Below are 20713 nucleotides of genomic sequence, written 5' to 3'. Positions count from 1 at the left end.
ATCACCAACTCCCGGAGTTTACTCAAACTCATGTCTGTTGAGTCGATGATGCCATCCAACCACCTCAGCCTCTGCCATCCCCTTCTCCTCCTGCCTTCAATCTTTCCCAGCATCAGGGTCTTTTCAAATAAATCAGTTCCTTGCATCAGGTGGCCAAAGTATTGGAGTTTTAGCTTAAGCATCAGTCCTTCCAATGAATATTCAGGACTGATTTCCTTTAGGATGGACTGGTTGGATCTCCTTGCAGTCCAAGGGACTCTCAGGAGTCTTCTCCAACACCACAGTTCAAAAGCATCAATTCTTCGGCGCTCAGCTTTCTTCACAGTCCAACTCTCACATCCATACATGACCACTGGAAAACCATAGCCTTGACTACACAGACCTTTGCTGGCAAAGTAATGTCTCTGCTTTTTAATATGCTGTCTAGGTTGGTCATAACTTTTCTTCCAAGGAGCAGGCGTCTTTTAATTTCAAGGCTGCGGTCACCATCTGCAGTGATTTTGGAGCCCCCCAAAATAAAGTCTGTCACTGTTTCCACTGTTTCCCCATCTATTTGCCAAGAAGTGATGGGACCAGATGCCATGATCTTTGTTTTCTGAAATGTTGAGTTTTAAGCCAACTTTTTCACTCTCCTCTTTCAATTTCATCCAGAGGCTCTTTAGTTCTTCTTTTCTTTCTGCCTTAAGTGTGGTATCATCTGAATATCTGAGGTTATGGATATTTCTCCTGGGAATCTTGATTCCAGCCTGTGCTTCATCCAACCCAGCGTTTCTCATGATGTACTCTGCATATAAGTTAAATAAGCAGGGTGACAATATACAGCCTTGACGTCCTCCTTTTCCTATTTGGAACCAGTCTGTTGTTCCATGTCCAGTTCTAACTGTTGCTTCTTGACCTGGATACAGATTTCTCAGGAGGCAGGTGAGGTGGTCTGGAATTCTCTTCTCTTTAAGAATTTTCCACAGTTTGTTGTGATCCACACAATAATCATTGTTTTTCGTGAGGTCTGAATGAGATGTGGTATATTCAGTGATGAACACCGTGTCTGCAACATAGCCTATGTTCTATACCTGCTTATTATCCTTTCTTTCAACTCAAGCCACATGCTTACACTGCTGCCTCTATTTCTGGCACATATGGACTCGTTGAAAGAGGTGAGGACTGATTTCCCCATTTCAGGCAAAAATGAAGCTCAAAGAGAGCTCAAAGAGAGAGGTAGGGACTCTCAGAGTTTAAAGGTCAGTGCCCCAAGCTGGAAAACATTTGCTGCGCTTCTAGAATGCAGGTCCCGAGAGGAGAGGCTCACACAGGGGACCTGGTGGGTCTGAGAGAGATGCCAGCTGGGCTTTCAAGAAAGGCCACGTGCCCAGCGACATGGGGGACAGAGCTAGCTCATAAGGAAGGAGGGTCGACGCAGTCTTGTGGATGGAGAGAACGTCCCGAAAGAGGACAAACTGGCTACTTCTGGAGTCTGCATATGCTTTCGGTTTGTCTCTTCCTGACGTAGAAGCCCTAGACAGGCCAGTGGCAGAACTGTTTTGTGAGCCCGAGGCTCGGTTGTTGTAAGCTGGTGTTTTGAATTCAGAGTCCCAGGAGGAATTCTCGAGAAGTGGGATACTGGGAAAGCCCTTTCTCAGTTCTGGTCAAGCACACATGAGCTTGCAGGCCCCTGGGCAGCGTGCGTCCGGAGGCCAGGGACAGGTCCCATGGGAGGGGCATTTTTTATTCTTTCATGGGTTTATTCTTCCCTTTTATTTTCATCCTTTTCCTCTGCTCTGCCAAGCATTCCTCAATCTCAGCTACAGAGACTACACTGAAACATCCTGATCCTATGGTTTCTTATGGTATAGAGCAGGAAATGGGAATCTTAAAATGAACAGGTCCACACTGCATTTCTTAACATGCATGAATGGTCCACATCTAATTCCTCATTTGAGCCTCACGACGGCCCCCCACTGCCCAGGTAGAGAACTTGGGACATACAGGGGAGCAGTACTTAGTGTGAGTTCATCTAGCTATCAGTGAAAGAGGCAGGATTCGAACCCCAGTTTGTGGGATTATGGAATCCTAGTCCTTTGCACCATGACTTTCTCCACTCAACAGAATGCATTAGCCTCCAGGGACAGAGAGGCTCTGGGTGTGAAGTGAGTGTGAAGACACCCATGCCTTCAAGGAGCTGCTTAAAAGTTGTTGGGCGCCGAAAGGGAGGATTCTGATGCAACAGCTTGGATGTGGCCACTTTTTTTTCTCTAAAACTCCAGGTGCAAAGGCAACCTCCGGGAACTAAGCCCAGATTCTCAGCAGGCGAAATGTCTATCTCCTAGCACTGAGAAAATTTGAAAGGCAACCCACTCCAGTACTCTTGCCTGGAAAATCCCATGGACGGAGGAGCGTGGCAGGCTACAGTCCATGGGGTCGCTGCAAAGAGTCGGACACGACTGAGTGACTTCACTTCACGAGGAGAAATAGAAGAATCCCCCAGCCTGAGCTCTGATTTTGATGGCAGCATCCAGCACAGGGATGGCAGTGTCTGGAGGAGATGCCGAAGCACTTGCAGGTCCTCCTGGGGCCTTGGTTCCTCTCTCTGTGCCCCTGGGGTGACCTCAGCCTGAAGGACAGGCTTGTGAAAACCCTAGCTAATTGAAACGTGACTTGTGGCTCATGGCCCGGGTCAGGGGACAGGGTTCTGGGGGAGGAAGTTTCACATCTCACAGTGGCCTGAGCCATGGGAGGAAGGACAGTGACTTGGTTAAGCACGTGAGCTCCAAAATGTGACTGTCTGGGTTCAAATCCTGGTTCTTATTATTTGACTCTTGGTCCATTTCTTTCTTTTTTCAACTTCATTGAGGTGTAACTGATAAAAAAATTGTATAATATTTAAAGTGATAATTTGATATACTACAGAGCAAAAAGATTCCTCCCATCTAGTTAATTAATAGATGTTAAGAACACACAAATGTTAAGAACATTTAAGTTCTGCTCTCTTAGCAAACTCCAGCTCCATAACACAGTGATATCAACCACAGTCACCACGCTAGAGTTAGATTCTTCTTCATCTTAGGGCTGGAAGTTTGTATCCTTTTACCAACTTCTCCCTATTTCTCCAACCGCCCGACCACTTTTCTATTCTGTTTCTGATGAGTTGGGACTGTTCTCCTCCCCACTCAGATTCCACATATAAGTTATCCTACACAGTCTTTGTCTTAAAAACACGGAACACTTCATGAGCTTGTATCGCTTTGTGCAGGGGTCAGGCTGCTCTCTGCCTCGTTCCAATTTTAGCGTCCGGGTTGCCAAAGCCAGCAGTCTTGGTCCCTCTCTTAGCTTCTTTGGGTCTCAATTCCCTTATTTATCAAATGAAGATAATGCTAGGGCATCCTCCTCAGGGTTACAATGATTAGGGGGGAAAAAAAGTCCTAAATAAATCACTCAGTGAGTGCCTAGCCAGGGTGCTCATCAAACTAGAGTCACTTCAGTCACTCTGGAGAGCTGGAAGGAATGCTGTATGGAGGGCAGCCGTCCTGGCATCCAGGAGGACCTCCACGTGGGTCTGCAGGACCAGAATGAGGCCACCTCATGGAACGCCCCCTCTCACATCAGCCCAGCTCCTTCTCGAGGTTTCCCACAACAGCTGCGCCCTGGAGTCAGCAAGCTGGGCCCTCCCACCCACCTCAGGACTGGGGGAGCAGACTGACAAGCCTTCTTTGTACAGCGACTAAGGCCAAGGACAGGGGAACCAGGACCCCACTGGGAATAATATCTCCATTTCTAGGGAAACTGGCAGGACGTTCCTGCCCGTTGCTCTCCTGGTCAGGTTCCACAGACACTTCAAAGTCTCCGGAAGGCAGAGGAACAGGTGATGAGCCTGCAGCCGCCCGGCGGATGCTCTAGTTGCAATAAAACAAGGTTCCCAACAGCACTCCTTTGGTGGCGCCAAATGTTGCTTTAGGTGCGTCTGAAGAGTTCCGCGGACAGGTGCCATCACTCATGGCACCGCGGCCGCAGGCTCTGATCCCTCCAGCCCCGGTCTTTCCCGGGGTCGGGAAAAGATCAAAACTCGACCCGGAAGTAGCCGCCTACCTTTCAGGTCCTGAGGATTGTCGATGATGAAATTGCCATTCCACACCACGGCGAAATCCACGGCCAGGTTGCTGATGTCCATGCCATCATACTGGTACTGCGGGGAGAGGGGTGGGGACACACGTTCACGAGGAATTCTATCCTGGGGGTCAGGATGCTGCTGGCATCCCAGGGGGCCAGGAAACAAACCAGGGGCCTGGGTTCCCTCTGGGATGAGAGAGGAGCAGATGGAGAGACAAGAGCCCCAGGCGCCGCTCATATCATCCCTACAGTGCCTCCCTCCGACTGCCAGTCACTGGTGCCAACAGGACCCTGCTCAGATCCTTTTGCTGGCATTCAAAACCTCCTATAATCCAATCCAGGCTTAGTTCTCCAAACTTCACTTCCACTGCTTTCCTTCAGAAACCTCTGGAGCCCCTGTCTCTGAGCAAACTCTTTCAAGCCCCTCGCTGCACCTTCAGTTCACACCTCACAAGGAAAGCCTCCCCTCTCCTGACAGCCTCCAGCCTCCAGCACCTTGCCTCTTCTAGCCTGGCTCAGACGCACCTTCCCCCAGGGGTCTTCTCTGCCCTCCCTCCCAGCCCACCCCGTGCTCCTCGTCCCCTGGTGTTTGGTCTTGAACCCGGCACTTCCTGGGATCTGCACTGCGTTTTTCCCCATGGAAGTCTCTTTAGGAAGTCCACACACCGCTCTGGACACCCTGCAAAGCCCTGACACAGCACGTGCATAACAAACAGCAGTGCCTCAGTGGTCGATCGGCCGGGCCTTGCAGGGGCCCTTTCTTTCCACGTGTGAGCTTTACTTCCGTCAACAGTCCACTAGGGACAGTGCCCAGAGCTTTGCGGGCACACCTCTGAGCAACCCAACCCCTGAAGGCTACCAAGCCGCAGTCGGGAGTGGACTTCCTCCGGTGTTGATCCTGCCTGGGACCCTCAGCCCTCAGACACATCAGAACCCGCCCCTCTGGTGGTCCAGCTCCCTGAGCCTCAGCGGAGACCGCCCCTGGGACTCCCTGCCGTGGGGGCTGCCCAGCCTGGCCACACGGCTCCCAGGGCCCGTCACCGTCCGCCTGCCCCCCTCCCCGGCCCCGGCTTCCCGCCACCTTCCTCCCTTTGTCGTGCTCCACGGCTTTCTCATCTCCCACCTTCCCCGGGTGCTGGGCGGTCTTCCACCAATTACAAATTCTATCAAGCGCCCGTGACCTGGGAACCTGACAGCTCCCTGATAAGAGGCCCAAGACTTCTCTTTATCGCTTGCAGGCAAATTACCTTCCCTCAGCACCTTTGTCACCAGCACCACCCCCCCCCCCATCTCCCAGCTGACCCCCCACGGGTGGAGACAGGGAGCTGGCAGATGAAAAGATCTTCGCTGGGCTAGCAGGATAATGAAACACCTCGTGGGGCTCTCTGTCTGGCATCCGGGATCGGTTTAACTCTCGCTGCTCTTGAGGTTCACTGTGTCCTCCTCCTCCTCCCCCCTTCCCCACGGCCTTCCTACCTCCCCCGGTCCCTTCTGAAGCTTTCCTCCCATGTGGTACCCTCCCTGCATCCACTCCCCGAACCGGGGCAGGCTCTGGGGTCACACTGACTGGTGCTGAAAAAGTTTCACCAAAGGCTAAGAGGTACTCTTTCAACTCAGAGGGTGCAAAGCTCTCAACTTAAGCCACGGGGGTCCTTGCAGCCCTCCACTCCCTCCAATACCTGTCCTGCTCTGCTGAGGAACCCTGGGTGTCTGTATACGCTCCTCTGTCTCTGCAGACATGGGTTGCTTGTGGACGTGGAAGGTTCTAGAAGCTGGGGGGAGGCCAGGCTGAGGCCCTGGCTCAGGTGTGAGAAAGGCCGGCTCTGGCCAGCCTAGGCCCCGGTCCTCTTACCGAACTGTTCTGGCACTGGACGCTGGAGCTGTTGAAGCGCAGGGCGGGGACCCGGTGGACAGCCCCCTGGATGTTGAGGACGCATTCATAGCCCCGCTGGCCAGACTGAGGCTGGGGCAGGTTTCGGGCCTTGAGGGTGATTGGCTTTACTTCCCCGACAGGTATCAGGATCTCCTCGGTGGGAACCAGCTGGGGGCAGTCCTGGGGAGCAAGCAGAAGGCCTCGGTCTGGTCTGTCCTGGCTCACACCTCCCTACTCCCCAAGCCCGGGCGGAGGGACAGCCCTTCGATGCCACGCCAGACCCCCCTGCATCCAGGCGGGCTGCCCCTGAGGACGCTCCTCATTGTGGAGTCGGCAGGGAACGTGAGATCTATCTCTTAGCTCCGGGGCTTTGAGACTGTCATCCCCAGCCCACAAGTCATCCTGAATCTGATGTGCATGTTACCATCGAGGAATTAAATTTTCAAGCCTCGCTGTGGCAGTTTGCGGAATTTTTATCTCCTGAGACACAGGCTAAACGAGGCTCCACATGTGCCTGTCCCCAGCCTGGATGCCCCCACTGCCAGTTGCCTCTCCCCACCGGGCTCCAGCTCCCCACCCACTTGCACCGTCCGTGCCCGAAGCCATCTGTTATCAGCAGCCTCAGCTCCCAGCTCCGACTGAGCAGTCTTTCCAGGAGGTGGATCAAGCCCCCACTGTACCCACCCCCCTGCCTCAACTATCAGTGCTCTAAATGCTTGCTCTGGCTTTTTATCTCAGTTTATTACCAGGCCCGGCATGAAGACAATGTTGCTTTGGAAAACAAAACAGAAAAAAAAGAAAGTCCTGGTGGGCCCGCGCTGCGGGAAGGACCATGAGAGAGGCAGGACGTGAGGAGGAGAGCGATGTCCCCCAGCTCTTCTTCCAGAGGCTGTTTCTCCGCCAGAGGTCAGATGGCCACCTCCCCACAGCTCCAGCCCCCTGCCCACTTTCTCCCTCTTTGGGAGGACATTGCCCAGTGGCCTGCGGCAGTGAGGACACACAGCCTCCTTCACGTGCAGCTGTGTCCTGTCTCCAAGGATCAGCTGGGGCAAGTCTTGAAGGAGGCGCCTATTTCCTTGTCCTCTTGTGGTCCACGGGTGGTGGTGGTGGTTCTTTAGGGACGGTGTAGGTTGTTCTGTTGCTCTCCTGCAGAAGGTGCTACTGGCATTTAGTGTAGGGGTGGGCGGGGGAGGATGGTGAACTTCCTCAAGGTGTAGGACAGTTCGGTTCAGTTGCTCAGTCATGTCCAACTCTTTGCAACCCCATGGACTGCAGCACGCCCGGCCTCCCTGACCATCACCAACTCCCGGAGTTTACTCAAACCCACGTCCATTGAGTCGGTGATGCCATCCAACCATCTCCGCCTCTGTCATTCCCTTCTCCTCCTGCCTTCAATCTTTCCCAGCATCAGGGTCTTTTCCAGTGAGTCAGTTCTTTGCATCAGGTGACCAAAGTATTGGAGTTTCAGCTTCAGCATCAGTCCTTCCAGCGAATATTCAGGACTGATTTCCTTTAAGATGGACTGGTTGGACCTCCTTGCAGTCCAAGGGACTCTCAAGAATCTTCTCCAACACCACATTTCAAAAGCATCAAGGTGTAGGACAGTCTAGAACAATAAATGGTCCTTCTCCAAGGCCCAAGGCATCCCAGGAAAGAAGCCGTTAGTACGGCAGGAATGTTGAACGATGGATGGCCTGTGGCGGCGGGGTGAGGGTAGGGGGCAGGGGACGGGGGCTTCTGGCTCAATGTGGGCTTCAGCAGTGGGCCTCAGAAGGAAGTCCTTCACCATCTGGCCCCCGCGTCCCTATTACTCTGAGATTCCTGTGCATCGAGGTCCAGCCATACCACAGAGGAATTTAAGATTAGACCTGAAGAGTCATCGTCCTCACTCATCAACCTCTGGTTCTTTGAAGATGCTTTTCTCTCTACCAGAAACACTCCCCGTCCACCCCTAATCTTCCTCCTGGCCCCTGACTCAGCCCTCTTTAGTTGCTGATGCTGCTGCTAAGTTGCTTCAATCATGTCCGACTCTGTGCGACCCCACAGACGGCAGCCCACCAGGCTCCCCCGTCCCTGGGATTCTCCAGGCAAGAACACTGGAGTGGGTTGCCATTTCCTGCTCCAATGCATGAAAGTGAAAAGTCAAAGTGAAGCAGCTCAGTCGTGTCCGACTCATAGCGACCCCATGGACTGCAGCCTACCAGGATCCTCCGTCCATGGGATTTTCCAGGCAAGAGCACCAGAGCCTTCAAACTCAGCTCTGCAGCTCCTTCTTTGTAAAGCAGCCCCTGGCCCTGGCCCTAGCTGGCAGGCCACAGATGCTTCCCACCCCTCCCCTGGGCCCTCCGCCAGCAGCACTGAGCCCTCACAGTTGCAGCTTCCTGTTGACTTGTCCTCCTCACTGGCCTGTGAGCCTTGAAGACTAGGCTGCATCTTACCTCCGTATCCCCAGGCTTTATCCGCATTCCTGACATGTAGTGGACAACTGCTCATGGCTTGTGGGAAGGTAAGGGGAACTCAAGGAAGTAAAGCAACAGACACAAAACTATCTCAAACTTTCCTTTCGGCTCCAACTTCCCAGATTCTTCAGAGATGAGGGTAAATCCCTGTCTTCCGGACATCTAGAGACTTGGGCGGGAGTTTGATTCCCAAAACTGGGATTGATTTGAAAGGGTCACTGTTTCTGGAGTCACAGGCTTGCTAAATTGGTATGTCCGTATCTATGGAAGAATCCTGAGGATTTACGGAAAGCTGGATCCAGGAGAAGTGTGCCACAGAAACCCATCTAGGAGGGTTTGGCAGAACCTCTGGGGTCATGGAGCCATCCCTCGGTGACTGCCTGTGAGGGCATGGGCAAGCTCGGTTTCCACAGGAGACAGAATCAGGAGGCAGCCCCAGAACAGATGGGGCCCTGTTTAGAAGCCAGTCACTCAAGCTGCCAACTCATAAACTTGCTCTTTGCTGCACTTTTACTTTCATTCCCCGAGGGCACTCTTGACAGAGTCTTTCATATATTTATAGCCAAGAAAAAAAAAAAAAAAGTGAACACCACTTTAGGAAAACCCAGGCATCCCATCGAAAAGGAGATACTATTTCCTGTTAGTGGCTAAAAATCCTCATTGAGTCTAATAAATCAGAATTTTAATTTAGACTGGAAATAAGGCTACGGTACAGCAAGGGGTGTGTGTGCGTGTGTGTGTGTGTGTGTACCTGTAAGAGAGAGAGGGAGAGAACAGATTTTCAGAATCAGAACTAGTTGATGTACTGTAAAGGATGACCCGTTGTTTTTCACCTCTAATGAGCTCAGAGAACAAATTCAAATTTCACAAGCAGAGTTTTTAAGACGTACTTTGGGGAGTATGATGTCTTAGGTTAGTGAACAAGATTGTAGAATCCTATTAACCATGAAAAAAATACACGTATGCATGTGTACACGCAAAAATACACACCTACATACCCACACACACCCTCATCTTTCGGGCTGGGTTATCTGATTCAGCCTGAGAGTTTAAGAATCATAAGTAGACTTTACGAGTACTTTTATGCATTTTTAAAAGAGATTCTAAAATTTTATTTAAAAATAATTCCTGTGGTCTGCTGTTTCAGACTCTCTGGGACTGAGCTGAAGGGTGATGGTTAGGGGCTTCCAAATGCCTAAAAAGGGTTCTGAGATTGCTCCTGGAGAAAAGAATCTCAGGCTTTGCTTGTTGTTTTTTTTTTTTTTGCTATTTCTCTCGGGCCCGACAGAATCGCATCCTTCCTTGCATTCTCTAGGGCAAAGAAAAGAAGTGACTGGTGCCCAGGTGTCCTCTCTTCTCCTAGGAAACAGGGGATACACAGATTCCTTGGGTTATGAGCTGGTTCTGCTGGCTGCCTGGAGGCGGCAGTGGGTCTTGGGTGGGAAAGGCGGTGGTGTGGGTGGAAGGTGCTGGAGAGCTGGCAGCCCGGAACATCGCCACGCTGTCGGAACGCCAGTCCCTCTGGGGTTTGTGACAGGTGATGCTGCGCTGCGCTGCCTTAGTCGCTTGGTCAGGTCTGGCTCTTTGGGACCCCATGGACTATAGCCCGCCAGGCTCCTCTGCCCACGGGGATTCTCCAGGCAAGAATACAGGAATGAGTTGCCATGCTGTCCTCCAGGGAATCTTCCTGACCCAGGAATGGGTCTCCCGCATGGAGGGTGGATTCTTTACCGTTTGAGCCACCAGCGAAGCCCAAGCTGCAGTGGGTAGCCTCTCTCTTCTCCAGGGAAGCCTCTCTGACCCAGGAATTGAATCGGGGTCTCCTGCATTGCAGGTGGATTCTTTACCAGCTGAGCCACCAGGGAAGCCCGTGGAAGGTGATAGGTGTCATCAAATATAAAAGGCCATTTCCGACCTGTTTGCTCCTGGGAGCACACACACACACCTGCATACAGACACACGCTGCGCCCTTCATGCAGAGCGTGAGGACTGCTGTGAACGCTGCCGAAAGACATTGCTCCTGCAGACCCCCGGTCTCCTGAGTGACCTCTGTAGTTCATTCCGTTCCTCCCTCTGCCTCTAGGTCAATGGGCGGCAGGATCCCGCTCCTTAGCAGCAAGCTGAGTTTCTATCAAGATGAGCAGATGCCCTGTTTGGGGACATCCCGGGGGAGGGGTGGGCTGAGGAGGAGGAGACGTGAGGGGGGAGGGCAGGACACTGGCCCTGCAGCCTGATGGACGAGCCTCCAGGCCACATGGTCCACCCTGTTCTGTACTTCACCAGCTCTCAGCACGGGGGACCCTTCCTTCAGCCCTCGGAAACGATGGCTCCCACGTGCAAATGACATTATCTTCACCCACTGGACTTCAAAGAGAGAGAGCAGCCCGCATCCGGGTAAGCTAATCGGATTTATGTGGTTCTATCTTTCCCCCGGGACAGGGTGTAAAGGAGATATTTATGTATCTACATCTCACTAGGCCTGGTTTAGCCATGGTGGGAGATGAGCTTTTCAAGCTGAAAGCCATATATACTCCGGCGCACACCCGCTGGCAAACACCGTGTCACTGCTTAACCTGGCCCAGGGGGGCCCAGATTTCTGGGACCCCATCCGAGACTGGCTGGGCTCTGAGTGGGGGAAAGGTCTGGCTCATGAACTTAAAAGCACTCAAGAGACGGCTCAACTGAAATTCAACTTCCTCATCTACAAAATGGGCTCCCAAGGTGGCGCTAGTGGTAAAGAGCCCGCCTGCCAAGGTTGGAGACTTAAGAGATGGGATTTCGATCCCTGGGTGGGGAAGATCCCCTGAAGGACGGCATGGCAACCCACTCCAGTATGCTTGCGTGGAGAATCCCATGGACAGAGGAGCCTGGTGGGCTACAGTTCCTAGGGTTGCAAAGAGTCAAACATGACTGAACAGATTTACCATATAGGCATCTATAAAATGGGACCAGTTATCCTTGACAACTGTAGGTTGCAGGCAAGAGGGACATGAAGGTCTGTCATCAGTGGTAATAAACTGGATTAACCGTGTTAATACCATCACTGCATATTCCTCATGTGAACGCAGGATCGGAGGACTTGAACTTATTCAGCGCCAGCTTGGGAACACTGAGTCATGATTTCTGCATTTATGTGAGGATCATAGGAAAACTGTCTAAACTCATCAGTTCATTTATCTAGGACAGAATTTACTTCACAGAATAGTTAAAACTGAGGTTAAAAATATACACGTATAATGTTGCATATATAATAAACTCTCAACAAATGCTAACTGCTAATATGTTTATTTTGAATTTCATTCACTCTGGGACCTCCCTGGTGGCTCAGACAGAAAAGAGTCTGCCCTCAATGTGGGAGACCCAGGTTCGATCCTTGAGTCGGGAAGATCCCCTGGAGAAGGAGATGGCAGTCCACTCCAGCATTCTTGCCTGGAAAGTCCCAGGGATGGAGAAGCCTGGAAGGCTACAGTCTATGGGGTTGTTAGTCAGACTGAGCGACTAACACTTTCACTTAGCACGGCGGTTCTTGGTTTTCAGGACTAGGCCTGGGAGCATCGGTCCATCAGCCCTTTGGAAAGAAATGGGCAGATGTACCTCATGTACTGGCCACCTTTGCGTCTGGACGTGGTACTACTGACCTGTCCTCCACGGGCAGTTTCTCCATCTGTGCAAATGGACTTGTGTGGGTCCCTCCACACTGGGGGGCTTCCCAGATGGCACTAGAGGTAAAGAACCTGCCTGCCAATGCAGGAAACGGAAAAGATGCGGCTTGGATCCCTGGGCCAGGAAGACCTCCTGCAGGAGGGCGTGGCAACCCACTCACGCATCCTTGCCTGGAGAATCCCATGGGCAGAGGACCCTGGTGGGCTACAGTCCATGGGGTCTCAAAGAGCTGGACGTGACTGAGCGCCTGAGGACCACACATACGCTCTCCCCACCCCGGACCCTCATGACCAACAGCACAGAGCCTGGTTAAGATCAGGACTGCAAGTGCAGCTGAGACCATGAAAACAGACACGTGAACTGGGCCTGATTTTCTGGAGAAAGCACCCTGTACTCCGCCTTTTTGGATGCCTGAGTTCTCTGTAGCCTTAGGCAAAAAAAAAAAAAAAACCAACTAAAATTTTAGCATCTTGGTTACTACGTCTGTCAAATATGAATTATGTGAAACTGCAGGTCTGTTGTGAGAATCAATTGAGATGCCATATGTCAGTGGTTCTCAATCTTCAGCTTACTCTGGGATGGGGCCCAAGAATTTGAATTTCTAACAAGTTCCTAAAGGATGCTGGTGCGGTTGGTTCCCCTCCCCCACCCTCCTGTCACATGCGAGAGAAGGGCAAATGCGTTGTCTTAGCTTTGCTATACAAATCAATGGAGCTAATCAGTTATATATTGTTTCTAAGAAGTAGATAGATGTAAAATTTTGGTTCAAACTGCAGTGGGGCAGGGGCGGGGGGCGGCTTACTGGAAGCATAAAAGATATTCTAGGAACCCCAAAGGGACAGCTAAGGGATCTCCAGTTCCCAGAAGAACCTGAGGATGCCAGGAAAGACTCCCGACCGAATAAAGGAACCTCGCTCAAGCTGAACACATGCACCTTTGTGGTTCCCCCCATTTTCTGGATCGGGGCTTCCCCCGAAAGCAAGCTTCGGACAGCAAGCAGCAGGGTCTGCGGGCTGTCAGCTGGGAAGTGATGTGTGAGGGGCTGCAGCCCTGCCATCTCCTAGGGTCCTGCCTCCCGCTTCCCGTCCTGAGCTAAGTCAGGAGCCTGGGGGGCCCGGGGCCGCCCCTCCGAGAGGGCCCATCCCCAGGGTGGGGCCTGGGGCCTGTCAGCAGGGTGAGGAGGAGGAGGCGATGAGACTAAGGCATTTCTCTCACCTCCAGGAGCAGACATTAAGGAGAGGAAATGAAAACGGAGCCGGGAAGCCTCTGGCTTTCCCCCCAGGGCTCTTTCGGTATTAATTTAATCCTAACTTCGCATGGCAACCGCCTCTCCCAGGCCCGGCTCTCTGGAATTCTTGAGTTACCCGTGGCCGAGAGGGAGCTGTGTTCCAGGGACTTCTAGAGCATGTGAGAGAGGCGGCATGATTCCAGCTAGCCCTCTGGGCCTCAGGCCCCTGGCCCCACACAGGGCAGAGTTACTGTCTCGCTGGTTCTTCCACCCGCTGCCCGAGCTCCTGTGGCTTGCAGGTCCCGTCAGGCTCGGCTCTGTGTTTCTCTGGGCCTGAAGGAGCCCCGCCGCCAGGAGAAAATGGAGTGGCTTCTCATCCGGACGACCCCGTCATCCCCTCTCCCTGCCTCTCTCCCTCTCCCTCTCTCTCAGCATTCTGTTGTCCTCCTCGACTTATTTCATCAACCAAGTTAGGAGGTTAAGGGCTTCCCTTGTAGCTGAGTCTGTAAGAATCTGCCTGCAGTGCTGGAGACCTGGGTTTGATCCCTGGGTTGGGAAGATCCCCTGGAGGAGGAAATGGCAACCCACTCCAGTATCCTTGCCTGGAGAATCCCAAGGACAGAGAAGCCTGGCGGGCTGCAGTCTACGGGGTCGCAGAGTCGGGAGTGACTGAGCGACTAACACTTACTAACTTAAATTAGGAGATTAGAAGTGGTATGAAGGTCAGTGTCTGAGGCCCTTCACTGCCCAGCCTTGGCCTCAGCGTCACCCTGCCCCCAGCACCTGGCCTCCTCCGGCTATTGTCCTGTGGACGCCCAGGCTGGGTTCCCCCTCTCTCCCGCCGCACCCTCGGCTCATGGGTCCTTTACTGTGGGTGAGAAGACAGGCCTGAAAAGCTGTCTCAGCCTCCTGCAGGATCCCGGGGCTGGGATTAATTTCCGAGGCCCACTAAGACCAGCGTGGCGCTCTCTCGGCAGCCACTTCAAAGCATCCCGACTGGCTGGAGGAAAGGCCTCCCTGAAAGGTTCTCGGGGCCCGAGATAACTGGCTCCATCCCGCGGAGGCACCTGCGGTTGGGTCTGCCTTAAATACCGCCTGTGGGCACCATCTGTGTGTCTTTCTTTCAAGACAGGCAGATTTCATTTTTTTTCTAGCCTGAATATAACACATATTGTTTCAGAAGCTAAGAAGAATTCAAGGCCGTGTGTGTGTGTGTGTGTCTGTGTGTCTGTGTGTGTGTGTCTGTGTGTGTGTGTGTGTGTGTGTGTGTGTGGGAAACCTTTCAAAGCTTACTTTCTTCTTAAATTAAAAGTTTAAAACATTAGATTTATTGAGGGATAACTGGGCTTCCCAGGTAGCTCAGTGGTGAAGAACCTGCCTGCCAATATAGAAGACATGAGTTTGATTCCTGGGTCAGGAAGATTTCTTGGGGAAGGAAATGGCAACCACTCCAGTGTTCTTTCCTGGGAAATCCCATGGACAGAGGAGCCTGGTGAGTTACAGTACCTGGGGCTGCAAAACAGTCCAGCCTGACTTAGCGACTAAACAACAATTGACGAATAAAATCGTGAGGTATTTAACCCTGATGAGCCTATCCGCAGGGCGGGGATAGAGGCGCAGACACAGAGCGGGGGCTTGTGGACACATCAAGAGGAGGAGAGGCTGGGACAAACTGAGAGAGCAGCGCCAAAATATCTACACTGCCTTGTGTAAAACGGACAGCTCGTGGGAAGTTGCTGTGTAACACAAGGAGCTCAGCCTGGTGCTCTGTGATACCTAGAGGGCTGGGTGGGGGTGGAGTGGGAAGGAGCCTCAAGGGGAGACGATATAAGGATACTTAACAGGTCAGGAAGCAACAGTTAGAACTGGACATGGAACAACAGACTGGTTCCAAATAGGAAAAGGAGGACATCAAGGCTGTATATTGTCACCCTGCTTATTTAACTTATATGCAGAGTACATCATGGAAACGCTGGGCTGGAGGAAGCACAAGCTGGAATCAAGACTGCTGGGAGAAATATCAATCTCAGATATGCAGATGACACCACCATTATGGCAGAAAGTGAAGAAGAACTAAAGAGCCTCTTAATGAACGTGAAAGAAGAGAGTGAAAAAGTTGGCTTAAATCTCAACATTCAGAAAACTAAGATCATGGCATCTGGTCCCATCACTTCATGGCAGATAGATAGCAAAACAGTGGAAACAGTGACAGACTTTACTTTTTTTGGGCTCCCAAATCACTGCAGATGGTGACTGCAGCCATGAAATTAAAAGATGCTTGCTCCTTGGAAGAAAAGTTATGACCAACCTACACAACATGTTTAAAAACAAAGACATTACTTTGCCAAGAAAGGTCCATCTAGTCAAAGCTATGGTTTTTCCAGTAGTCATGTAGGGATGTGAGAGTTGGGCTATAAAGAAAGCTGAGTGCCAAAGAACTGATGCTTTTGAACTATGGTGTTGGAGAAGACTCTCGAGAGTTCCTTGGACAGCAAAGAGATCCAACCAGTCTATCTTAAAGGAAATCAGTCCTTACTATTCATTAGGACTGGTGCTGAAGCTGAAACTCCAGTACTTTGGCCACCTGATGCAAAGAATTGACTTATTTGAAAAGACCCTGATGCTGGGATTGAAGGCAGGAGGAGAAGGGGATGACAGAGGATGAGATGATTGGATGGCATCACCGGCTCAATGGCTCATGAGTTTGAGTCAACTCCAGGAGTTGGTGATGGACAGGGAGGCCTGGTGTGTGCAGTCCATGGGGTCTCAAAGAGTTGGAAACGACTGTGCAACTGAACTGAACTGAATGGCTGATTCATATTCTTCTACAGCAGCAGCAGCTGCTGCTGCTGCTAAGTCACTTCAGTCGTGTCCAACTCTGTGCAACCCCATAGATGGCAGCCCACCAGGCTCCGCCATCCCTGGGATTCTCCAGGCAACAACACTGGAGTGGGTTGCCATTTCCTTCTCCCTTCTACAGCAGAAACCAACACAAAAGCAATTATCATCTAATTAAAAAAATTAAGTGTACAACATGATCATGTCGATCAAGGTGCTCTTTCTTGGAAGTAATTGTTACTTCTACCCTGATTAGGAGAGATAAGAAACTTTCTTGAAATCTTAGGCAAGGAGCTCCAAGGAACACTTCCTATCAATGATGTTTGGTTACAGTGGTCATTGACTCCTCTATGCTTTCATGCATGCACGCTGCAGACTTTCACTGAAAAAGGTCCTGAGGATTTAATGATAAGATGTAACTCCTGCCTTTAAGGAGGTTGTAGTCAAATGGCACCCCACTCCAGTATTCTTGCCTGGAAAACGCCACGGACAGAGGAGCCTGGGAGGCTACAGTCCACGGGGTCGCAAAGAGTCAGACGCGACTGAGTGACTTCACTTCTTCAGTCTAATGTAAGAGGGAGACAGATGAAGGTCACAGCAATATTTGTACATGCTACACGTCACTTGTTTACATTTATGGATTTCCTAAAAGGTAGAACGAGATGGGGATGTATATTCACCCACACGTGTGTTTGTGGGAAGAAGTAAGGTCTCTACAGTTGTTCAAACTCAACTACTGGTCACCCTGGGGCATGGAAAACATTAGATATGAGAAAAGGACATTGACCTAGTAGGCTTCGTTGTCCTAAGGCCCGCTGTGAGCTTGTAAGAAAGTGAACCTCAAGGAAACATCACTGGGTGGGATTATTTATTGGAAAGATAAGCAACTTATTATCTCCGTGTTGATAACAAAGGTGGAACCGGCCTTAGGGATGGCATATCAACTGTGCTCATAAAATGTGACTTTTAGCAAGCCTGGGTTCTTTTCACCAGCGGACTGCCTCTCTCTTCTATAAGGCCACCTACTCAGTCCTACAAAAGAGTCAAAGAATCATTGAATTTTAGCCTAGGAAGAGAGGCTGGCATGGAAGAGTGGTCGAGAGTGAATGTGCTATTAAACTAGACTATGTCTGCAGCCAAGCAGAGGGCTTAAAGCTCAGACAACAAATGCCATTCTCTACACTCTTCTAGACCGTGGAGCCTGTGTGGTTGGATATGTTTCCTCTGAGCTTTCAGTCTCAGCTCTCAGCTCCCCTTGTACTTTTGAATGAATACAGTTCCTGGAATCTAGCAAATACAGCACACGTCTCCTTCTCAGGAGTATTTGCTGCCTTTTTTTTTTTTTTCTTTTTTGGCTTTATAATACCAGGGCTTTCTAACCTCTCTGGAAGAAGCCAACCTGGACCAGGGCAAGGAGATAGCTAAGCTGTCGGACTGGCCATCTGAAAAGGGAGGTCCGCGTGGATTCACCGGGGACGTTGCCACGCCAGGCTGAGCCCCGCTTACCTCTGAAAAGGGAGGTCCGCGTGGGTTCACCGGGGACGTTGCCACGCCAGGCTGAGCCCCGCTTACCTCTGAAAAGGGAGGTCCGCGTGGGTTCACCGGGGACGTTGCCACGCCAGGCTGAGCCCCGCTTACCTCTGAAATGTTGATCCGACCCTCCTGGAAAGAGCAGGTGGTGGGGTCGTGGGTACAGAGGTTTCGGTATTTGCACCAATGGCAGCGGAAGGCGCTGTTGACACAGGACAGGCACCTGCAAAGACGCAGACAGTAAGAGGCAAAGAGGAGAGCACACAGGGAAGGGAAGCGGGCCTGGGAGCCCACGTGCCGTGATGGAAGTCTGTCACCCGAGTCTCACTCTCAGGCGGGTGGGCCGGGGGGCATCCCCAGCCCTGAAAATTGTGGCTTCCTCCTCTAAGATGCTCAAGGGACCAGGGGACCAGAAAATTGAGGGAGAAACGTGTCCAGAGTGGGAATGTCTCCGAAAGCAGTGGAGTGCTGGAGTTGCTCTGTTTCCGCTCAGGACAGCCAATTATTCATATTTTTAGGAATGTGGCAAGCGGGTCATTGACGTGATAGCAGCTTGAAACGGGCCACAGAGGGAGTATTTATGCCACAGAAACTGGAAAATGCCACCTAATAAGCTTTTCTCCCTGATTTCTGATAGCTAAACATTTGCCAGCCCAGCGCCACTTATAAGAGGGAACGGCCCAAGGAGAGCAGCGATAGGAACTGGGCCGACCTGGTTCCCGTTTTGCCTCTGGCCCTGCCATTAGGGCTGCCCTGAGTAAGTCACTTCACCTGCTGAATCGGAATTTCTTCATCCGTCTGTACTAAAACTTTTCTGTCCACTCCACGGGGTTGTTTTGTGTCAAACGAGGTAACGTATAGGACGTGGTTTTAAAAAATACAATGCTAAATGTATTATTTTTAGGGGCTTAACTTACCTGTTACTTCAAGCTCTTAAAGCATATTTGAGTGTTCACAGGTGGTTCATATCACCTGTGTTTTGGAGTTTGCGTGGAGTGAATGGTATCTGCTGATAACTCTGTCGCCCTCTCCAAGTAGCCAGACATGGGAGCGACAGGCTGCGTGTGGCTCCTGCCCTTCTCGCCAGGTAGAGCGCCTCTTTCCCTCCGGTTTCCCCTGCATTCTGTGTATCATCTAGGCTCCCTGTGTGCGGTCAGACCACTGTCAGGGAAATAGGTTTGGCCAGTGGAGTTGACCTACTCGGTCCTTGCCAGATCCCGTAGTCCAGGACCCACCTGGCAGGCACATGGCCAGGTCTGCAAACTGGCGCCACCTGCTGGGGCTGTAACGGCATTCGGGCGGATGGGGCTTGATCCAGGGCCCATTGGCTTATAAACCACGGCGGACCAGGCGCGATATCCCATCGACGCTTCTTCCCCATGCTGGATATTTCCATCCCCTTCTAGATATGCCCGTAGTTATTTCGTTCCTGAACTTAGGCCAGATGGATTGGGTCTTCCTCACATCTTACGATTCAGCAAGGAAATCACAAAAGTGGATCAGGGATGATGAGATCAGGGTTTTTCGAGAACAGGCTTGTCCACTTGCTAATTTGGTGACCTCCAATGGAGCACCTATCCCCTCTGGGCCTTAGTTTACCATGGTAAAAAGAGAGGCTTGAACACGATCCTGTGATTTGTAACTGGACGGATAAGATAAGACAGTGCGTGGCAATAAAAGGTCAAAGATACTTGCTTTTCTTTCTGCTAAAACTTGCTGCCGGTGACAGCATCTCCACTGCCACGGTAATCCACGGTTGAGAGTGGTGACATCACACTGGGGTGTTGTGGAGATGAGGACGTTCTCACAAGCAATGCGTTCCATCACCACTGTGCTGGAGCGTGAGAGGGAGGTTGGGGAGTTCCCACTCCAAGATGCTCGCGGTTCCCAAAACAGGGTTAGCTGGGATTGGATGCAGGGCTTAGGGGGCGATTTTATCCGGTTCAGCTTCTGCAACATACCGCCTTGTCTTGGCTCCTCCCAAGCCACTTTTTATCACTTGTTCTGTCTTTCTGTCTCATCTACTGATTTGTCCCAAATGGGTCCAAGTGACGTCTCCTTCCTTAGCTACTCCGGAGACCCGAGAACTCCAGCAGATGATTCTCATCGTGAAAATCCAGATCAGAAAAGGGGAAATGAATGAAGCTCGTTTGTCTGTTTTTATGGCTTAAAGATTCCTTTAGGGCTTAGCTGCCAACAGAGCCTTTCCCCACACGGATTGCTGGGCCTATCGTGGCCACAGCCTGGACCCTCAAACTTGATGCCACTGGAGTCCTCAGGCAGATGCTGTCCCGGGCAACAGGAAGGATGGGGCCACAGAACGTTTCCAGGTGCTTCTCCCTCTGGCCTGGAGCTCTTGGTTGACCTCTGCTCTTACCTATGACCAAGGTCACATGGCCCTTACGTGGCCCTATTATAGAGACCCTGGTTTCTCTTTTTCTAAATCACACAGCACATGAGTTTCCAGATGATGTGGAAAGAGTCTCAGTTTCACTTCAAGAGAAGACCGGCAGAAACTAAGTATGGGTCTCTCTCCACTCCTGGCCCTGATTTTTACTTATGAAGTGTGCCTGGCTTTCTGCACAGCTGTAAGAACTCATAGCCATGGCACTCAGCTGCTGGACGTGGCTGGTGAAGTCAGATGGGCAGCACCTAAGCCCCCTGGGGACCGATGGTTGGGTCTGGTTTTCGCTTCCTCCTTGAAAAGTTGAAGGCTCAGTGTGGAGCTCTGTAGAGCTGAAAGCCTCAGCCCAGGTCCTTTATTCAGGCGCTGGGTGAGGCCATTTCAGCCTTGCCCCTTCCTCTGAGGCTGTCACCTCTGAGGCCCTCTTCACGTGCCCATGGATGATGTGGCTACATTCCGCTGGCTGTCGATCTCCACATTCAAAGCCACCACCCGCTGGCATAAAAGGGAGGACTTTCCTTCGAGCTCCTGGGTTGTGACTTCTGTTTCTACTTCAAACCGGTTTTAGCTTGAGAGTTGAGGGTAGGGTGTGTTGCAAGGGAGGCTGAATGAGGTCA

The 20713-nt window shown here is 51.5% G+C and overlaps 1 protein-coding gene across 2 annotated transcripts in view; it reads right to left on the bottom strand.

Moving 5' to 3' along the window:
• The window catches only part of PLXNA2 (plexin A2), a 227047-nt gene that overhangs the window by 54933 nt on the left and 151401 nt on the right, over nucleotides 1-20713 (bottom strand). The window contains exons 9-11 of one of the 2 annotated variants that reach the window (XM_027975987.2): nucleotides 17801-17915; nucleotides 5954-6154; nucleotides 4081-4177 (exon numbers count right to left, since the gene is read on the bottom strand). In XM_027975987.2, coding sequence (XP_027831788.2) covers nucleotides 4081-4177; nucleotides 5954-6154; nucleotides 17801-17915 — 413 coding nt within the window. Of the gene's footprint in view, nucleotides 1-4080; nucleotides 4178-5953; nucleotides 6155-11748; nucleotides 17195-17800; nucleotides 17916-20713 lie in introns of those variants that run through there. The other variant, XM_042229271.2, reaches the window with a different exon arrangement.

Source organism: Ovis aries, chromosome 12 (assembly GCF_016772045.2).
Source record: "Ovis aries strain OAR_USU_Benz2616 breed Rambouillet chromosome 12, ARS-UI_Ramb_v3.0, whole genome shotgun sequence".
NCBI classification, from domain to species: Eukaryota; Metazoa; Chordata; class Mammalia; order Artiodactyla; family Bovidae; genus Ovis; species Ovis aries.
Note: the sequence above shows the minus strand (reverse complement) of the source record. Positions and strands in the feature narration are given on the sequence as shown.